The 15,136-nt window shown below is 38.4% G+C and overlaps 1 protein-coding gene across 9 annotated transcripts in view; it reads right to left on the minus strand.

The window, feature by feature from the left end:
• Nucleotides 1-15,136, minus strand: part of zbtb20 (zinc finger and BTB domain containing 20) — a 71,681-nt gene that overhangs the window by 16,234 nt on the left and 40,311 nt on the right. For 8 of the 9 annotated variants that reach the window (XM_081364950.1, XM_081364951.1, XM_081364944.1 and 5 more), the window contains 2 exons: nucleotides 11,104-11,290; nucleotides 2,186-3,751 (listed from right to left, as the gene is read on the minus strand). In XM_081364950.1, the coding sequence (XP_081221076.1) occupies nucleotides 2,186-3,731 (1,546 nt within the window). In that variant the 5' untranslated portion in view covers nucleotides 3,732-3,751; nucleotides 11,104-11,290. The remainder of the gene's footprint in view (nucleotides 1-2,185; nucleotides 3,752-11,103; nucleotides 11,291-15,136) is intronic. The other variant, XM_081364949.1, reaches the window with a different exon arrangement.

Below are 15,136 nucleotides of genomic sequence, written 5' to 3' on the forward strand. Positions count from 1 at the left end.
TTAGTGAAAATTTTTATTATATTAATATTATACTTATTTAATTTTTAATAGTGGAAACTCTTATCATTTCCATTGTAAGGCCATACACATAATCATTTATTTACATATTTATGTTCTTGGCAGCCACAATCTTTTAGCTCACAGGCAATTACATCTGGTGTTATTGTAAAATATCTTTTGTGCTATACTATTTGATAAAAGCTCATGTGATTATGGCAGCATAAGGGATCAAAGTCTGATTTTTTTATATAATAATAACATAAAAATAAACATATAAGATTACACAGACTACATTTTGTCCTGAAGACAGATCATTATTGCATAGTAATCTACTTCAGGAGTTCACAGAGTCAAATTTAATTATCTTACTTAACTCAACATTGTCATACTGAATGCACTTTTGAGGGCTGGGTACTTTACTGTGTGAGACCAGACAAAGCCTCAGAATAATAGTTTGCAATACTATTTGCAAAACAATAGTTATTCTGGCAATCCGTGTTTTCACTGTTATACGGTAGGGGGCGCTGTTACGCATCATCTGAAATACTCAATATTAACCAACTGCAGAACTATACGTCATAGCAGTGTGAGGATGACAGCGCCAGCCTAACAGTCTGATGCCGGAAGTGGGCGGGGTAAAAGCATCTAAGGGGTGGAGAGGGGTAGGTTTAGGGGTGGGTTTAGGGATCAGGGGGTGGAGATAGGTAGGTTTAGGGGTGGGTTTAGGGGTCAGGGGGTGGAGATGGGTAGCTTTAGGTATGGTATATGTAAGGTGGATAGGTATGTTATGCGGTTCCGGCATCAGACTGTTAGGCTGGTGCTGTCGTCCTCTTACTGCCATGACATATGGTTCTGCGGTTCTGCAGTCAGACCTATCTTGAAATACTACAGCCTCTCCGGATCCAAAAACAAGCGAAGAATAAGATCTGCGTAAACCAGGGCTGCATGCCAATTCCCTACTATATAGCAAGCGAGAAACAGTATGTGACAAAAGAAGTATGTCCAAAATTACAGTACTCATAAAAGAGTAGGCAAAAAGTACCCGGATGATCTACTACTTCTGGCGAGATTCTGAAGTGTGCATATGATGGACACTTTGCTATCCCATGACTACACAGCGAATGTAGAACGTCAGATTTGACCCCACCCATTATCAAACGCTGCCGGGGAAAGAGTTAAGGATGTACTTGATGTTTTCAATGTACTTAAAAGTTGGTTTGAAAAAAAAAAAGCACCTTCCCAATATGTAAATTATTCTGTGGCATGTCAAAACGTAGGCGCAGACTTTTTCCTGGGAAAAGATCACACCTATAACTTACAATGAGAAAAACTGCAACTGTTTGCCTAAGGGAAAACAGCAATTAAAGGATGTATCTCATCGAGTCATAGATTGACCTGGTAATTCTCGACCATTGTCGACCAATGAGCCCCGAGTTCATTAAGTAAAAACTTTAATTATTGACTATGGTAGTTATCCTAATATTTTAAGTATACACAAGAAAGGCATTTTGACACACAAGATAATAAAATCATCTTGGTCTCATGGCTTGTAATGCCTCAAGGGTACAGAACAGGATAAAGTATTTGCTTAATAACTGTTAACTATTAACGTAAATTAAAGTTAATAGGCTGCTGATTTGTGATAATCACAGTCCTCTTTTGCTCTTAGGTTTAAGTGGCTGGCTAGTCACTCACACGACCACTTGTACTGTTTGCATTTTATAACAGCAAAAATCTGACTTGCGGTTTCCAAAGTGAGGGGGAAGGAACTCAACACATTTGTTATGCCTTGCTACCTTAAGCTATGCACTGACTGAACTCAATTTCTGGCATAGGCTTGAAAAATACACAGCCTCACTTCTTTTCATAAATGATGCATATTCTGGTTCTGTTGAGCTGTGTCTGAAAGCCCAATAACTGAAGAATCATATTGATATTTTTGAGGTCCTAATGATTGCTGTTCAAACTGCTGAAATAAACTTATAATACCTAATCCACAGAGAACAGCCAACAAGGATGATTCACAGAGAAGTTAATAATTGCTACCAATTATCCATTTAGAATCAAAAGCTTTCCTTAATTATTTCCGACTAGCTTTTCTGTAAAAGCAATTTAGATATAATTGGATAAAACGCAACTACATACATACATACATAATACAGAGATGAAGGCCAAGGGTACTCACCAGTGTGCACAAACATGTGCTTGACGAAGTTTTGTTTGGCAGTAAAGGTCTTACAACAAAGAGTGCATGCGTAGGGCTTCTTTTCCCCATGCTGCCCCCCCGCCGCACCACCTTGCTGTTGACCTCCCCCGGGTGGCACCGTCAGTCCACTGGTGTACGGAGGCATGCTGGGAGAGGGCACCGCCACAAACTGGGGCTGCTGATTCCCAATGGACTGGGGCAGACTGAAGAGGAAAGGCTTGTTGTCGCTGGCTGACTGGGTTGCAAAGAGTGTAGGCAAGTAAGTGTTGCCTGCCGTTCCCATTACCTGGGAGTTGCTGGTCAAGGTGAGGGGCATGCGCAGGTTGCTGGTAAGTGGCTCACCTGGCCGCAGGTATGGCCCACCTGGCATCGACTGGGAGGACGCTAGGTTTGCTTGAGGCGGCTGCTGGGTTCCAAGCTCACCGCTCTCTTGAGAAGGACCGTTTCCACTACCATCTTCAACCGCTTCTTGGGTCTGCTCGGGAGATGAATCATTGACCTCGATCTGCACAGGGGTTCCCCGCTCACCTTGCTGGACTTTATTCGGACAATTGTCTCGACCGAACCCAGACAAGAAAGGCTGTTCGACGGAATCCGTTTCCGTGCCAATGGAAGAGCTGACGCCGGAGTCAAAGCTCTCGCCTTTGGGCTCGCTCTCGATGCACTCCAGCTGCTCGCTGTCCTCACGACAGTCCACAAGCCCGTAGCAATTGTACTCGTCCCCTTGTTCCTGCTTGATGTGAATATCCCCAGTGTGGAGCCTCACGGGACGAGGCTGTTTGCGGCAGTGCGTAGTCTCCGACGTGACCAGGAAGCGCTCCATTTGTTGCGAGCGCTCGTGGATGCGTGTGATCCAGGCAGGGTCCTGCCCTCCCTCCTTCTGCTGTAGTTGAAGGGGCGAGTCGTAGCTGGCCGTCACCGCAGCACCGGCATAGTGGGAGCGATTTCCACGGGTACCATTTTGCAGGCCCAACCCAGAACAGCTGGAGTAAAGCGAGGAATAAACGCGGTCAAGGCTCTGGTGAGATGTTTGCATGTAGCCTGATTCGGCATCACTACTGGGACCGGACGTGCCAGACTCTGGGGTTCCCCGTGGTGTCTCCTGCCCCGAGTCCCCTGGGACGACGGAAAAGCTGCCAGATCCACCAATGCCAACATTCTGTGAAACAATGCGGGTGCACTCGTCGATAACGGTCTTGATCTGAAGTATGCTGGCAGCTGTGAGGATCTGCAGGGCCTCGGACTGGGAGACCCGCAGCACACCGCTGTACATGAAGTCAATCAGTTTCTGGACGGACTGTACAGAAACCACAGAGGGGATCTCGATGTCACTGTAGCCCAGGAGCAGCTTGTCCTGAAAGAAGGGGCTGCCTGCAGCCAGCACACAACGGTGAGCTCGCAGCATGCTACCATGGATCCGAACAGTCACGTCACAGAAGTGCCCGCGGTTTCGCTGCTCATTGAGGGTCTCAAGTACAGAATTGCTAAAGTTGTGGAGATTAATGTGGTGAATGCGTTCGGTCATCCCCTTGCACCTGATGTCACCTGTGTGGCAGACACAAACACAACCAGAAACCAGATCAATCACATATCCAGCAATAATATGTTGAACAATGACACTGTTTTCTTTTAGAGATGTTGTACAGCCGAAATTAACTCTGATTTAAAAAAGGGCTACATAGGTAAAGGTAACTTGACATGATTTTCTGAGACATATTTACTGTAAGCTAAATGTATGAATTTCACTGCAAAACTAAAAAATGTAAAATCTGCAAATGATGCTAGAGCTTTCTAGCAACTTTTGCAGCTATTTTTGACTTAATCAATTGGTGCTAAGGTCATTTTTGTTGATGCACAATATGTGGGTTTGTTCAAAATGGATTCTTACAGTATTTGTACAAAATCAAATACTTAAAACTAAAAATCACATCAAATACTAAAAACTTTTCCTGCATCAATGATGTTTGCAACCTGAAGGATCTTTTTCAAAAAGTTAAGATTGAGGTGGAGAATCTATTTAATATAATGATTTAAGAAAAAACTAAATAATAGAAATGCTAGATTTATGATGATATAACAGATAACAGAAGGAGCGTCCCTGGAATTTTCCACACACACTATTTTCAAAAATCATAAAGACAAAGCTTAGACTGTGAAATGCACAGATAGAGATTGCCATTGCTTTAGGGCTGTAATTTGATTGCCTTAATAATAACCAATAAATAAACCATTGATAACCACAGACATGTGCTTCAATCTTGCATAATCTTAGGGAATGTGTATGGCCTGTAACTGCTTTTGTTCACTGACATATTTCCTGTAGAATGTGTATTCATTTTCTGTCTCTACCATATGGACAAAATGGTCATGGGATGTTGTTTGTAAGAATGTAGCAAACAGCAGAGAGTATCACAGTGTCTCTGTTATTTTAGAACAATGTCCTGTTGATGTGCTGTGAAACTTTTCAGACATTCTAAGCATTTATATTATATTAATTACATTATATATTACACATACACTACTGTACACCCCAGTACTATACACTGCAGTAAGAGAAGTGTGGTACTATATTTACATGTGATTATTAAATGTAGGCTAGCAATATATTTATATACATATTAATGTTGAAATAGGCTGGAGCGAAACTCTGCCGGAAAATGGCACTCAAGGATCAGGATTGAAACCTCCGCCATCCATCCACACATATGGATTTATGATGCAAAATTATCAAGGTTAAGTAATTGGACACCACTTGCAAATGTAATGGGGTCAACTGACAAATATAGTGAGGTCATGTGATTATCAAGCAGCATAACATTCATTGAGGAATAATACCTACTGTTTCACTTGAACTCAGTAGTTAATATACAGTGTACAGTGTTCAGTATTCAATAAGTAGTAGGCCTAAGCTAGTATTCCATTCCAAACATTCCTGCAAACACTCCACAGAATATAATATCCCACAATGCAATGCTCTCAAAATAGCTTAAAACCTGCATTCTGCAATGTGGCACACTATACTCCAGCTATAAATTTAATTAAACATCATTTTTCTAATTGTTTACTTAAATTATGCATGCCGTTTTATAAGTAATACTAATATAGTGCATGGGATATTATTGTAATTTTTGTATTGTCACACAGCAAAACTATTTAAATGAACTAATGAAGGCATATAAAAACAAACAGGGACTATTTACTGCATCTACATACTATCCCTCGGCTTACATAATATACATTGTAGCCTAAAATGTTAATGTTCATGTTATTTTTCAAGTATTATATTAAGTAAAAAAAATATACCATAATCCAATGCTGAAAACTAAAAATCATGATATCCTAAAGACAGAAAATGCAATTTTAACCCTTAATGCCCCGTTCACACCAAGAACGATAATCAATGTTTTTATCATTCATCAACTTGAAAAAAATTGTTCTGAAAGTGATTCCAATGATATAATTTCTCTGTGCTGTTATTTTTATAGCTGTGTTGTGGACTCTGCTATTCTTTTATAGAAGGAATTTTAGATCTATATCGTTATCTTTATAGTTATCGTCCTTTGTGTGAACGGGCCTTTAGCCAGTAAAACACTATAATTCTACAATACCTAGAACTAATTTCTAAATCTATCATTTATACATCTAGATCAGGGCATCACACATTAGACGTAAAGCTACACGTGATGATATTAAATTATAAGCATTTACGTCTAATGTGTGATGCCCTGATCTAGATGTATAAATGATAGATTTAGAAATTAGTTCTAGGTATTGTAGAATTATAGTGTTTTACTAGCTAAAACACTAGCTAGTGTTTTCAAACCCGGAAACAGATCAAAGTTAGTCATCTTGAAGGACCTCTCAATTCTCTAATTGCACCGTGTGAAGGCGAGTAACGAGTGGAATAATGAGGTCTTTTCCCTCTCAGCAAAAAATCTCTTGAAGTCAAGAAGTTCCAGATGCCAAAAGATTAGTCAATATAGGACAAAACAACAAAGCTGAGATGCCAGCAGACCATCTCACTATCCTGTTACAAATATATACCATTTCTGTTATCATCTATTACCCAATAAGCATGCAACTGGGTTCTTTCCCAGGGTTCATCCCATCCCATTTCTTTACTTACTTCTGCTTAAATTGTGTAAAGTAATAAACTATCTATTAAAAAAAGAAAATGTAATCCCACTGATCAGGAAAGTGTACGTTACATGTTTGACTAATGACTGATGAATGTTTTCTCCACTGTGTACCATCAGAGAGATGAGATACACACTATAGCATACAGTATGTGTGACCTTCAAGATTTTCCATAGCAGAGTCACGTAAGCCTCAAAGTTTTCCAGGCTTCCATAAGATCCTTGAGCGCAGCTGATGACACTTTTAAGTGACGCTTGAGTGATCAAGAAAATTACAATATACAAATAAGCTTTCCTTCGATTCCTCCGTCCTCGTTTTCTTCCCTCGCATCCTATGAGGACTGGAGCTGAGACGCGAGGAAAGGAAGCGAGGATGCACAAATAAGAAAAAATATGCACCTTATGGCCCATTCGCCAACCTATACGCTCAGTCGCCATTTCCTGTTAGTCCACTTGAAAGAGTGAATGAAAACAAGTGAGCATTTCCATGAGTGTCATGGAAACTATGTATAAACCTTAATTAAACAATTTAATAATCAATTAAAAAGGAATAATGTTACGCTGTAGCCACATTGGACCAGCGGTTTGGAATATGGATGGATGGTTGATTCTTCTGGCGAGACGTGTAAAATTAATTCACCGCGACCCTCGCAGTGCATTATGGGTATTCTCTAGCCGTTGAGTTCAGAGATGTTGTACACTCGTTATTGCGGTGCATTATGGGATTGACTGAGTGCACTCGATAGCGTCCACTATGGTTTCAGACGCCACAACAAATGGCTGTTCCCTCAAATAGTGCCCTATTTAAGGGTATAGGGGGCGATTTCGGACACATGCATATGTCTCTGACACACACACACACACACTACAGGTCTTGTAGTCTCTACTGAGCTGATGAGTTTAATCAGGTGTATTAGATTAGGGAGTCACACAAAATGTGCAGTGCAGGTTTGAAACCCCTGCTTTAGCCTAATAGCAACAATCTTGAAAAACACACTGAATAATCAGTGTTGCTCTTCACAACATAACAAGTGGCAATGCCAGGTCATTTGAGTAAATCCTACCCAACAGCATTAAACTATCACAGATTAGCACACAGGAGACATTATTTATGAAAAGTGGAGTGGCTGGAAAACAGTGACCTAAAAAAGCTTTTCTTTTCACAGACAGAGGGCAGTCTTGAGCTAGTGTGTGAACTGGCCAGCACTCCTCTGCACATGCAGCATGCGTTTCGCTTTTGCGTTACATTTGAAATCAAAAATTAAGTAATTCAAATCAATCAAGCTATGATGGGTCCATGGGATCGCTATTCACGCAATGAATTATTTTCAGACTTCTCTGAAGCTTACATTCACGCTGGTCCGCATTTGCAAGCACAAGACTGTCTATACAAACACTTTTGGAGAGAACACAAAATGTCTACTTTCTATGAGGTGCTGCGCCCTTTTTCAACAGAAGGCTTTGAAACTCCTAAAAATGGCCAGAAGAGTTAAAACACTTTTGAATATCAATCATATTTGCTGTGGACAGTAGAGGCATTAGTTCCCTTTGCAAAACGTCACCTTACAGAAACTCGCACACCGAAAGTTGAAAGCACACACTGTTTGCTCCTTTTCAAACGTGCATTCCTCTCTGAGCACTTCTCAGTTTTACACTGTCATTTTGGCTCCGTGTTATTGTTTAATGTTATTTTCAGTATTACTATTCTTTATTACAGTTGTATTATGTATTTTGTGAAGTTTAACGTGCATGAACGTGTGTGTGAGTGTTACACGTCAGAGACAGAGCCGAGTTATTTTAGCCACACAGGAATGTATATGCAATGTATCATGTTTTCCACTGATGCATATGTTGATTGAATTATTCTCTATAAGGAATGAGGACTGTGTCGCATGATGTATACATCTATTTTGAACATCATACACTGCCGGTCAGAAGTTTGCTCGCTCTTATGCTCACCAAGGCTGCATTTATTTGATTTGAAACATTCTATTTGATTATATTTTAAAAAGTCATTTATTCATGTGATCGAAGCTGAATTTTCAGCATCATTACTCCTGTGTTCACTGTCACATGATCCTTCAGAAATCATTCTAATGTGATGATTTGCTGCCCAAGAAACATTTATTATTATTATTATCAATGTCGAGAACAGTTATGTAAAATTTTTCAGTTCTTTTATGAATAGAAAGTTCAAAAGAGGGGAGATAAATTAAATAAATCAATACTTTTATTCAGCAATGAATGCATTAAATTGATCAAAAGTTACAGTAAAGACAGTTGTAATGTTACATAAGATTCTATTTCAAATAAATGAAATAGAACTTTCTATTCATCAAAGAATCCTGAAAAAAAAAAAAATGTTTTCAACATTGATAATAATAATAATAATAAATGTTTTTAGAGAATCAAACGAGCACTTCAGAATGATTTCTGAAGCATCATGTGACACTGAAGACTGGAGTAATATGCTGAAAATTCAGCTTTAATCACAGGAATAAATGATATTTTAAAATATATTCAAATAGAAAAGTTTTTTTATTTTTTATTTTTAATCAAATAAACGCAGCTTTGGTGTTACCGATCCCAAACTTTTGAACGGCAGTGTACTTTAAACATGAACAACATGTTTGCTCCCATGATTCAGTAACAACGGGGATAAAAGCGTAAATCCAAGTCTACACTCCCTTAGCTCATTACAATAGCAAACTTTAAAATAGCAGTGTTTACTATTCCCAAGAAAACACTGAAATGTCATTTCTCAACTCATATGGTTTCAAGAGCATTTAAATGTTCGTGTGGTGAAAAACGATGTGAAAAGACAGGTTAGCAGAACAGACCATTCACTCAGGATTCATAGCAAACAATATTGCAACCTTTGAGACTTAAAGGATGACACGGCAAGGAATTAGGCATCGTTTCTGAAGGTTATTGATGCAAGGTGTTCTTTTAGACAAAGAAGAGACACCATGTTCTTGTGTGTCTAGACATGTTTCTGTAAAACGTTAAACCTTTGTGTGTGTGTGTTGTTCAGGTATTCCCAACAGTACGTTATACGGACAAAAAGTGGATTTCTTTTTTGCGTTGCTATGAGGTTCCTAGGGTGTTTGGGTTAGTTCATAACACAGGACATCGCTTTATGATCCCTTGTGAAAAAGAAGTGCGCTTAACTGTGGCCCTTTTCCAAATAGCACCCTAAATACTCGCATCGAGGGCGCATATCGACTCGACTCGTCCCATGGGTACCTAAAATGACCCATGGGACGCCCTGTGGTCTAGAGGAATCCACGATCGCGCACACATGCCGGCCATTGTAAGTCCACAGTTGTGCGACATTGTAAGTGCATATGAAATGTGCCATTTGGGACAGGACAGGACCTTTATTGAATGTGCACTTGTAGTGCTCTTCATAGTATATTTAAAAACGGTCCTTGCAGATAATATAATCTTAATTAAATAAAAGGCAACTTCTTAAAGAGAGTTTTAAAAAGCGCACTTTGTAATAATTTCAAATTAAAGGTTTTACTTTAAAGAATTAAATGAAATAATTAGGTTTGAATAATCTTTGTGGTGCTTTAAAGAAGTAGACTTATTTTGATGTGTTGACTAACATACTAAAGCTCATATAATTTGAACTGTAGTGTGTTTTTTGATATTACATTTAAAGTTAATATATTTTAGAAAGTTGTAAAAGCATGTGTAATTAACAAATGTATTTAAAAGTTTCAATAGAAATGACATTAAACTAAAGAAAGTATATTCTGGTTTACCATAAATGCTTGTCTGTACATTTACTTTACTTTACATATTTCAAAGATAGCAGAAGTCATTTTGAAATTTAATGTACTTAAGTCCTACTTAAGTGAGCAAAAAATAACTCTAAAGTTCAGCTAATCTCATTTAATATAAATTTAAACATGAAGTGCAATTAACATTCAGTTACATGTCCTAAAACATTACCTTCAGTTTGCATGTAAATATATTCATTTAAAGTATATTATTTGCATAACAAGTACTCTTTTTGAAAGTACGCTAAGGTGTTCTTATTTTTCACAAGGGTATCCTTTTAAGAAACAGAACTGGCAGACAATTCATGGCAGTTAGACAAGTGTGTGTGTGTGTCTGTAGGGAGCACAACAATGCAGATAAGCAAACATATTCAACTCTGGAATCAAAAGAATTAATATTTTGCAAAAAGAAAATGAAGCATATTTTAGGACCACAATCATTTGTTAGTATTACGCCATTATTTTCATGACAATTAAGCACGTTCCTCAGCCCCCCACCCCTACATTCTCATTACTGTAATGCATCCATTTTGCTTTTGAGATTATATGTAATTCTCATTATTTTCAATGATGATTTTCATTATATTCTCATTACTGTAATAAACAAGCGGAGTGTGTGTGTGTGTGTGTGTAAGGCTGGGGAAAGCTTAGCCTTCCCCTGACCACGGGCATGACGTGTATATACATGACTACAGATGTACAGTAGTGATAGAGAATTCAGTTTGCAGCTCTAGGATAATGTTTCCTGTAACCCAAATACAGTTATGCCTATATTTGTGTATATTCAACACACAAAGTATATGGTGCAAACAGAAGGGTTTCTCTTCTGTCGTCGTGGTGTCATTTTTTTAATATCAGAAAGAAGGAAGGAAGAGAGGGTGTATATATTTGCAGGTCATCACATTGCAAAACAAGCTCTGTTATTAAGCATTGATCAACCAGAGAGAAATGAATTGAAGCTGGGCAAACTTACAGTCTGATGGTGTTCTGTTAGGTAATTGTGTGTATGTGGGTGCGTGTGTGTATCAGGCTGGTGAAGAGGCACTGGTTAGATGCTACAGGTTGCTGGTGGTGGTGGTGCAGCGGAAGAGGTCAGTCGTTAGCCACTCATTTCATTTCGGTCCGGCCACAATCTAACCTCATGCAGAATCAATGTCGCCCTGCAAATAAAGCAGAGAGAACATTTAGTGCATGCCTTTTTTTAAAGACAAGTTGTGCAACATTTTCGGAGTACTAATATTACATCCATTTACAGGGTTCTCAAGTTTTATCAAAATCTTGGAGTGAGATCACATGCGGTTGGGGGAGGAGCCCTAATGGAGCCCCGCCCCCACCTGTCCCCGCCCCCCAATTTTACCCATTGTTCATAATTAACCAGCACAAATTGAAAATAACAATTGGTAAATCTGATAAATGACAGAGCAATTAATCACATCAAATATACTCTTTAATGTTATATTTCAAAATTAAAACTAAGTTACAAAAATTACAAAAATATAACAAATTGCTCCAAACAGTTTGGACAAAAATATTTTTGCATTTTGAATGTGTCTAGTCGAAATGGTATAATGATTTGTGTGGTGGGACATTGAGAACAAATGACATATTATTAAGGTATGTTAGTGTGTTTGTGTGTGTGTGTGTGTGTGTACACAAGAGTACACACTCCAGCTTATGAAATGTGTTTTGTGTTGCAAGTGTTTGAAAAATACAAATGCATGGCAATCAATGATTAATGTAACGTTATGTTTTGACAGGATATAAAATATTAGCCAGAGCACTCTGCTTTAATATGTATGTAGCCTTAATGTAACTAGAAATACTATTAATACAGTATAATATATAATATAATTTAAAATTAAATAAATACATTTAAATTTATTTAAAATAAAATGAAGAAATACATCTTCATTTTTTTCCCATACCCACTAACATTTCCCTTAGTTTCAGATAATGTAAGCTAGCCAAACTGAGCCAAAGCTTCTGGCCTGGTTGCAAAGTAGTTGTAGAGTTTTTGACTGCATCAATAATAATGTAAACGATGGGCTATATATTAAATGTTCCAGCCTTAAAAATGTTAGACGAGCTTTCGTCCAACTTACCTTCTCCATCACGACGTGTGTTCGCGCAATGTTGTTGGTTACCTAGTAACGAACGTACGGTGGCCGAGAATGTTCCGTCAACTTCCGTGTGTTCGCGCATCTATGTTGCCTATCAACGAACGCAATCTGTGCGCGAGATACGTGCTGGCGGCAGGAAACTTCACTTTGTGTGCCCGCGCCTCATATGCAACGTTATATATAAAGCTCGCAGGACAACTTGGTTGGCGTTGCCTTTTCAGCGTGAGAAATACACGGTGTGGCGTGTGAGCGTGTGAACTGGTTGAATTGCGTGTGTCTCACGCCCAATGCGTGAGACTTGAGAACCCATGTTTTCTCATCAAATTAACAAACAATCAACAAGCACCCAAAAATCAAAGACTGTTAATATTTGACAATTAATTACGGTCCTTGAAACCGATTGGACGAGAGCTGGTTACGTTGTTGAGAGTTGAGAGCCGTCCATTCCAATGCACTACTTTTCAATTGATTTTCTATGTAAACACGCTAGATGGACGTGTATAACCGTTGCGCTCGCATCTTTAGCGGCGTCTCACACGCGGCGCTCAAGATAAAATCAGTTCAACTTTTAAAAAACGTCTCGCGCTTTTAAAAGCTTCGTTTTACTTTAAATAATGAAAATGCAGACTTTCTCATGCAAAATAAGTAACTATATTAGTAACTTTTCCATTGAAGTTTCAATAAGAGACACTTTTACAGCATTTCTGTATTAACACTCTCGTGCTCACAAAAACTAGGACAAGGAAGGTATTCATATTCAATATATCACCTGGCCCTGATTGCATTTATAATCCCAATCATGATATTTGTCAAAATTTTTGAATTATTAGAATGAATGCATCCCTAAAGCAAAATCAGTGGCTCAGAAAAGCACTGGTATAAACCCAAAACACAGCAAATATAGAACATATAGATCTTTCCATCATGCCTCCTTCATAGAAACACCAATCCTCCTTTCTTTTGTGAACCTACAGTATGAAGAGATTGTAACACCGTAACTTCCTGTCTATGGCTATGAAGGCAGGAAGCAGTTCCCTCTGGGTTATCACACGGACACATTTGTGACAGACTTGCGGACACACTTCACCACCAATTACAGGGTCAAACTCTGCCGAAGGAGAAATCATACGCTCACTGGGCCAGGTGTCATTATGCAAGAGAGAGATGAAAGAATGGTCAGTTAGCCAGCCACACCCATCCTTTCTACACCACAGACGATCACATTCTCGCTTCACACACACACACACACACACACACACGTGCGCACGTACACACACACACAGACACACATACACACACACACACACACACACACACAGACACACACACACACACACACACACACACACACACACACACACACACACACACACACACACACACACACACACACACACACACACACACACACACACACACACACTCTCTCTCTCTCTCTCTCTCTCTCTCTCTCTCTCTCTCTCTCTCTATCTGAGGAAAAGAAAAGTATGTTGATTTATTTCCCCAATTGAACTATAGAAGTCAGCCATATTTTATTTAATATAAATTAAAATTCTGATCATGCAAGGCAAGTACCTAATGCCCACTCTCTAGGCATGTTATGAATTCACATTACCCATACTATTTTTGCATTAATATTTTTGTTTACACTGAAAATACTTAAAATTATGCACATTTTCTCCATAAGCTCCATAGAATACTCATATGCTACATATGCTTCCAAAATATGCAAGCTGTATACAAATATTGTATCCCAAAACACAATATACTCGACCTTCGAGGAGGAACATATCTCATAAGTGATATAAACCACAATTAGTAGGGTCAGATGCCCCCTTAAGACAACAATGCATTTATTTTTAAACTGTAACATATTTTGATATAGGTTTAGCATGTGCAAGATGCTGAAATAAAAAAAAATGAAAAATCTATTCTGATTTGTGTTTTGATAATTTAGATGAATAATTGAATAACCAAAGCCAGACAATGCAGAATGCCAGAAAAAGAGATTCATCTGAAAGATAAATTTATTCTATGGCATATACATGCATATGAATATATAATTGCACATATTTTAATTGAAGATATGCCATTATAGCAACACAATGTACATACATGCATATCTCATGGAATTACTGAATAATAACCCAACGAATTAGGCTCCAATAAAAATTAGTAACACTGATAACAACCCGTCACTCGGGTGCTTGTGTCCCAATTCTTGTGGACAAACACATTAACGTGTCCACAAATCCCTCATTAACAAATAGACACAAAAACACTTTGATATTCAACATAATACAGTTTCAGATCACTATCTTTCAGAGATTAGATGAATAAACCTCAAAACTGTTTCAACTGACTAAATCTTATAAATGTTGGTATTCAAATGAAATGACAAAATTGAGAAGAGCATACTCATCAAATGCGTTGAGATGATAATAAATAAATAGATATGAAAAGAAATTAAAGGGGGAGGGGCCTTCTTAACATCTTTTTCATGATGCAAAGTTGGATTGCACTCTGAAACATTAAGATTTTTCACACACAGAAGGATTAAAATGCACAAAAAGCTCTATTCATTTCTGAGAAGATAACTGAGCGCCACTCGCTGAATTTAAGGTCTTGACAAAGTGTAGCACACTACCGTTGAAACGATCTTATTTACATGACCACACACTTTTCTTTTTTTTTTTACAGCTCTGTATCTTCTATCACGACTATCGAAGTCGAGGGCACATCAATAAAAGAAATCATGACAGCGTGAGTTTTCTATTCCAAGCACAGGCTTCCTCTCTCAACACGTGTTGTGTCCGGCTTTCATCAGGGATCTCGTTAAACCACACTCTATTTTAAAGGTTTGGTTCACGCAAAAATTACAATTCT

Source organism: Scardinius erythrophthalmus (assembly GCF_964197995.2).
Source record: "Scardinius erythrophthalmus genome assembly, chromosome: 5".
Classification (NCBI taxonomy): Eukaryota; Metazoa; Chordata; class Actinopteri; order Cypriniformes; family Leuciscidae; genus Scardinius; species Scardinius erythrophthalmus.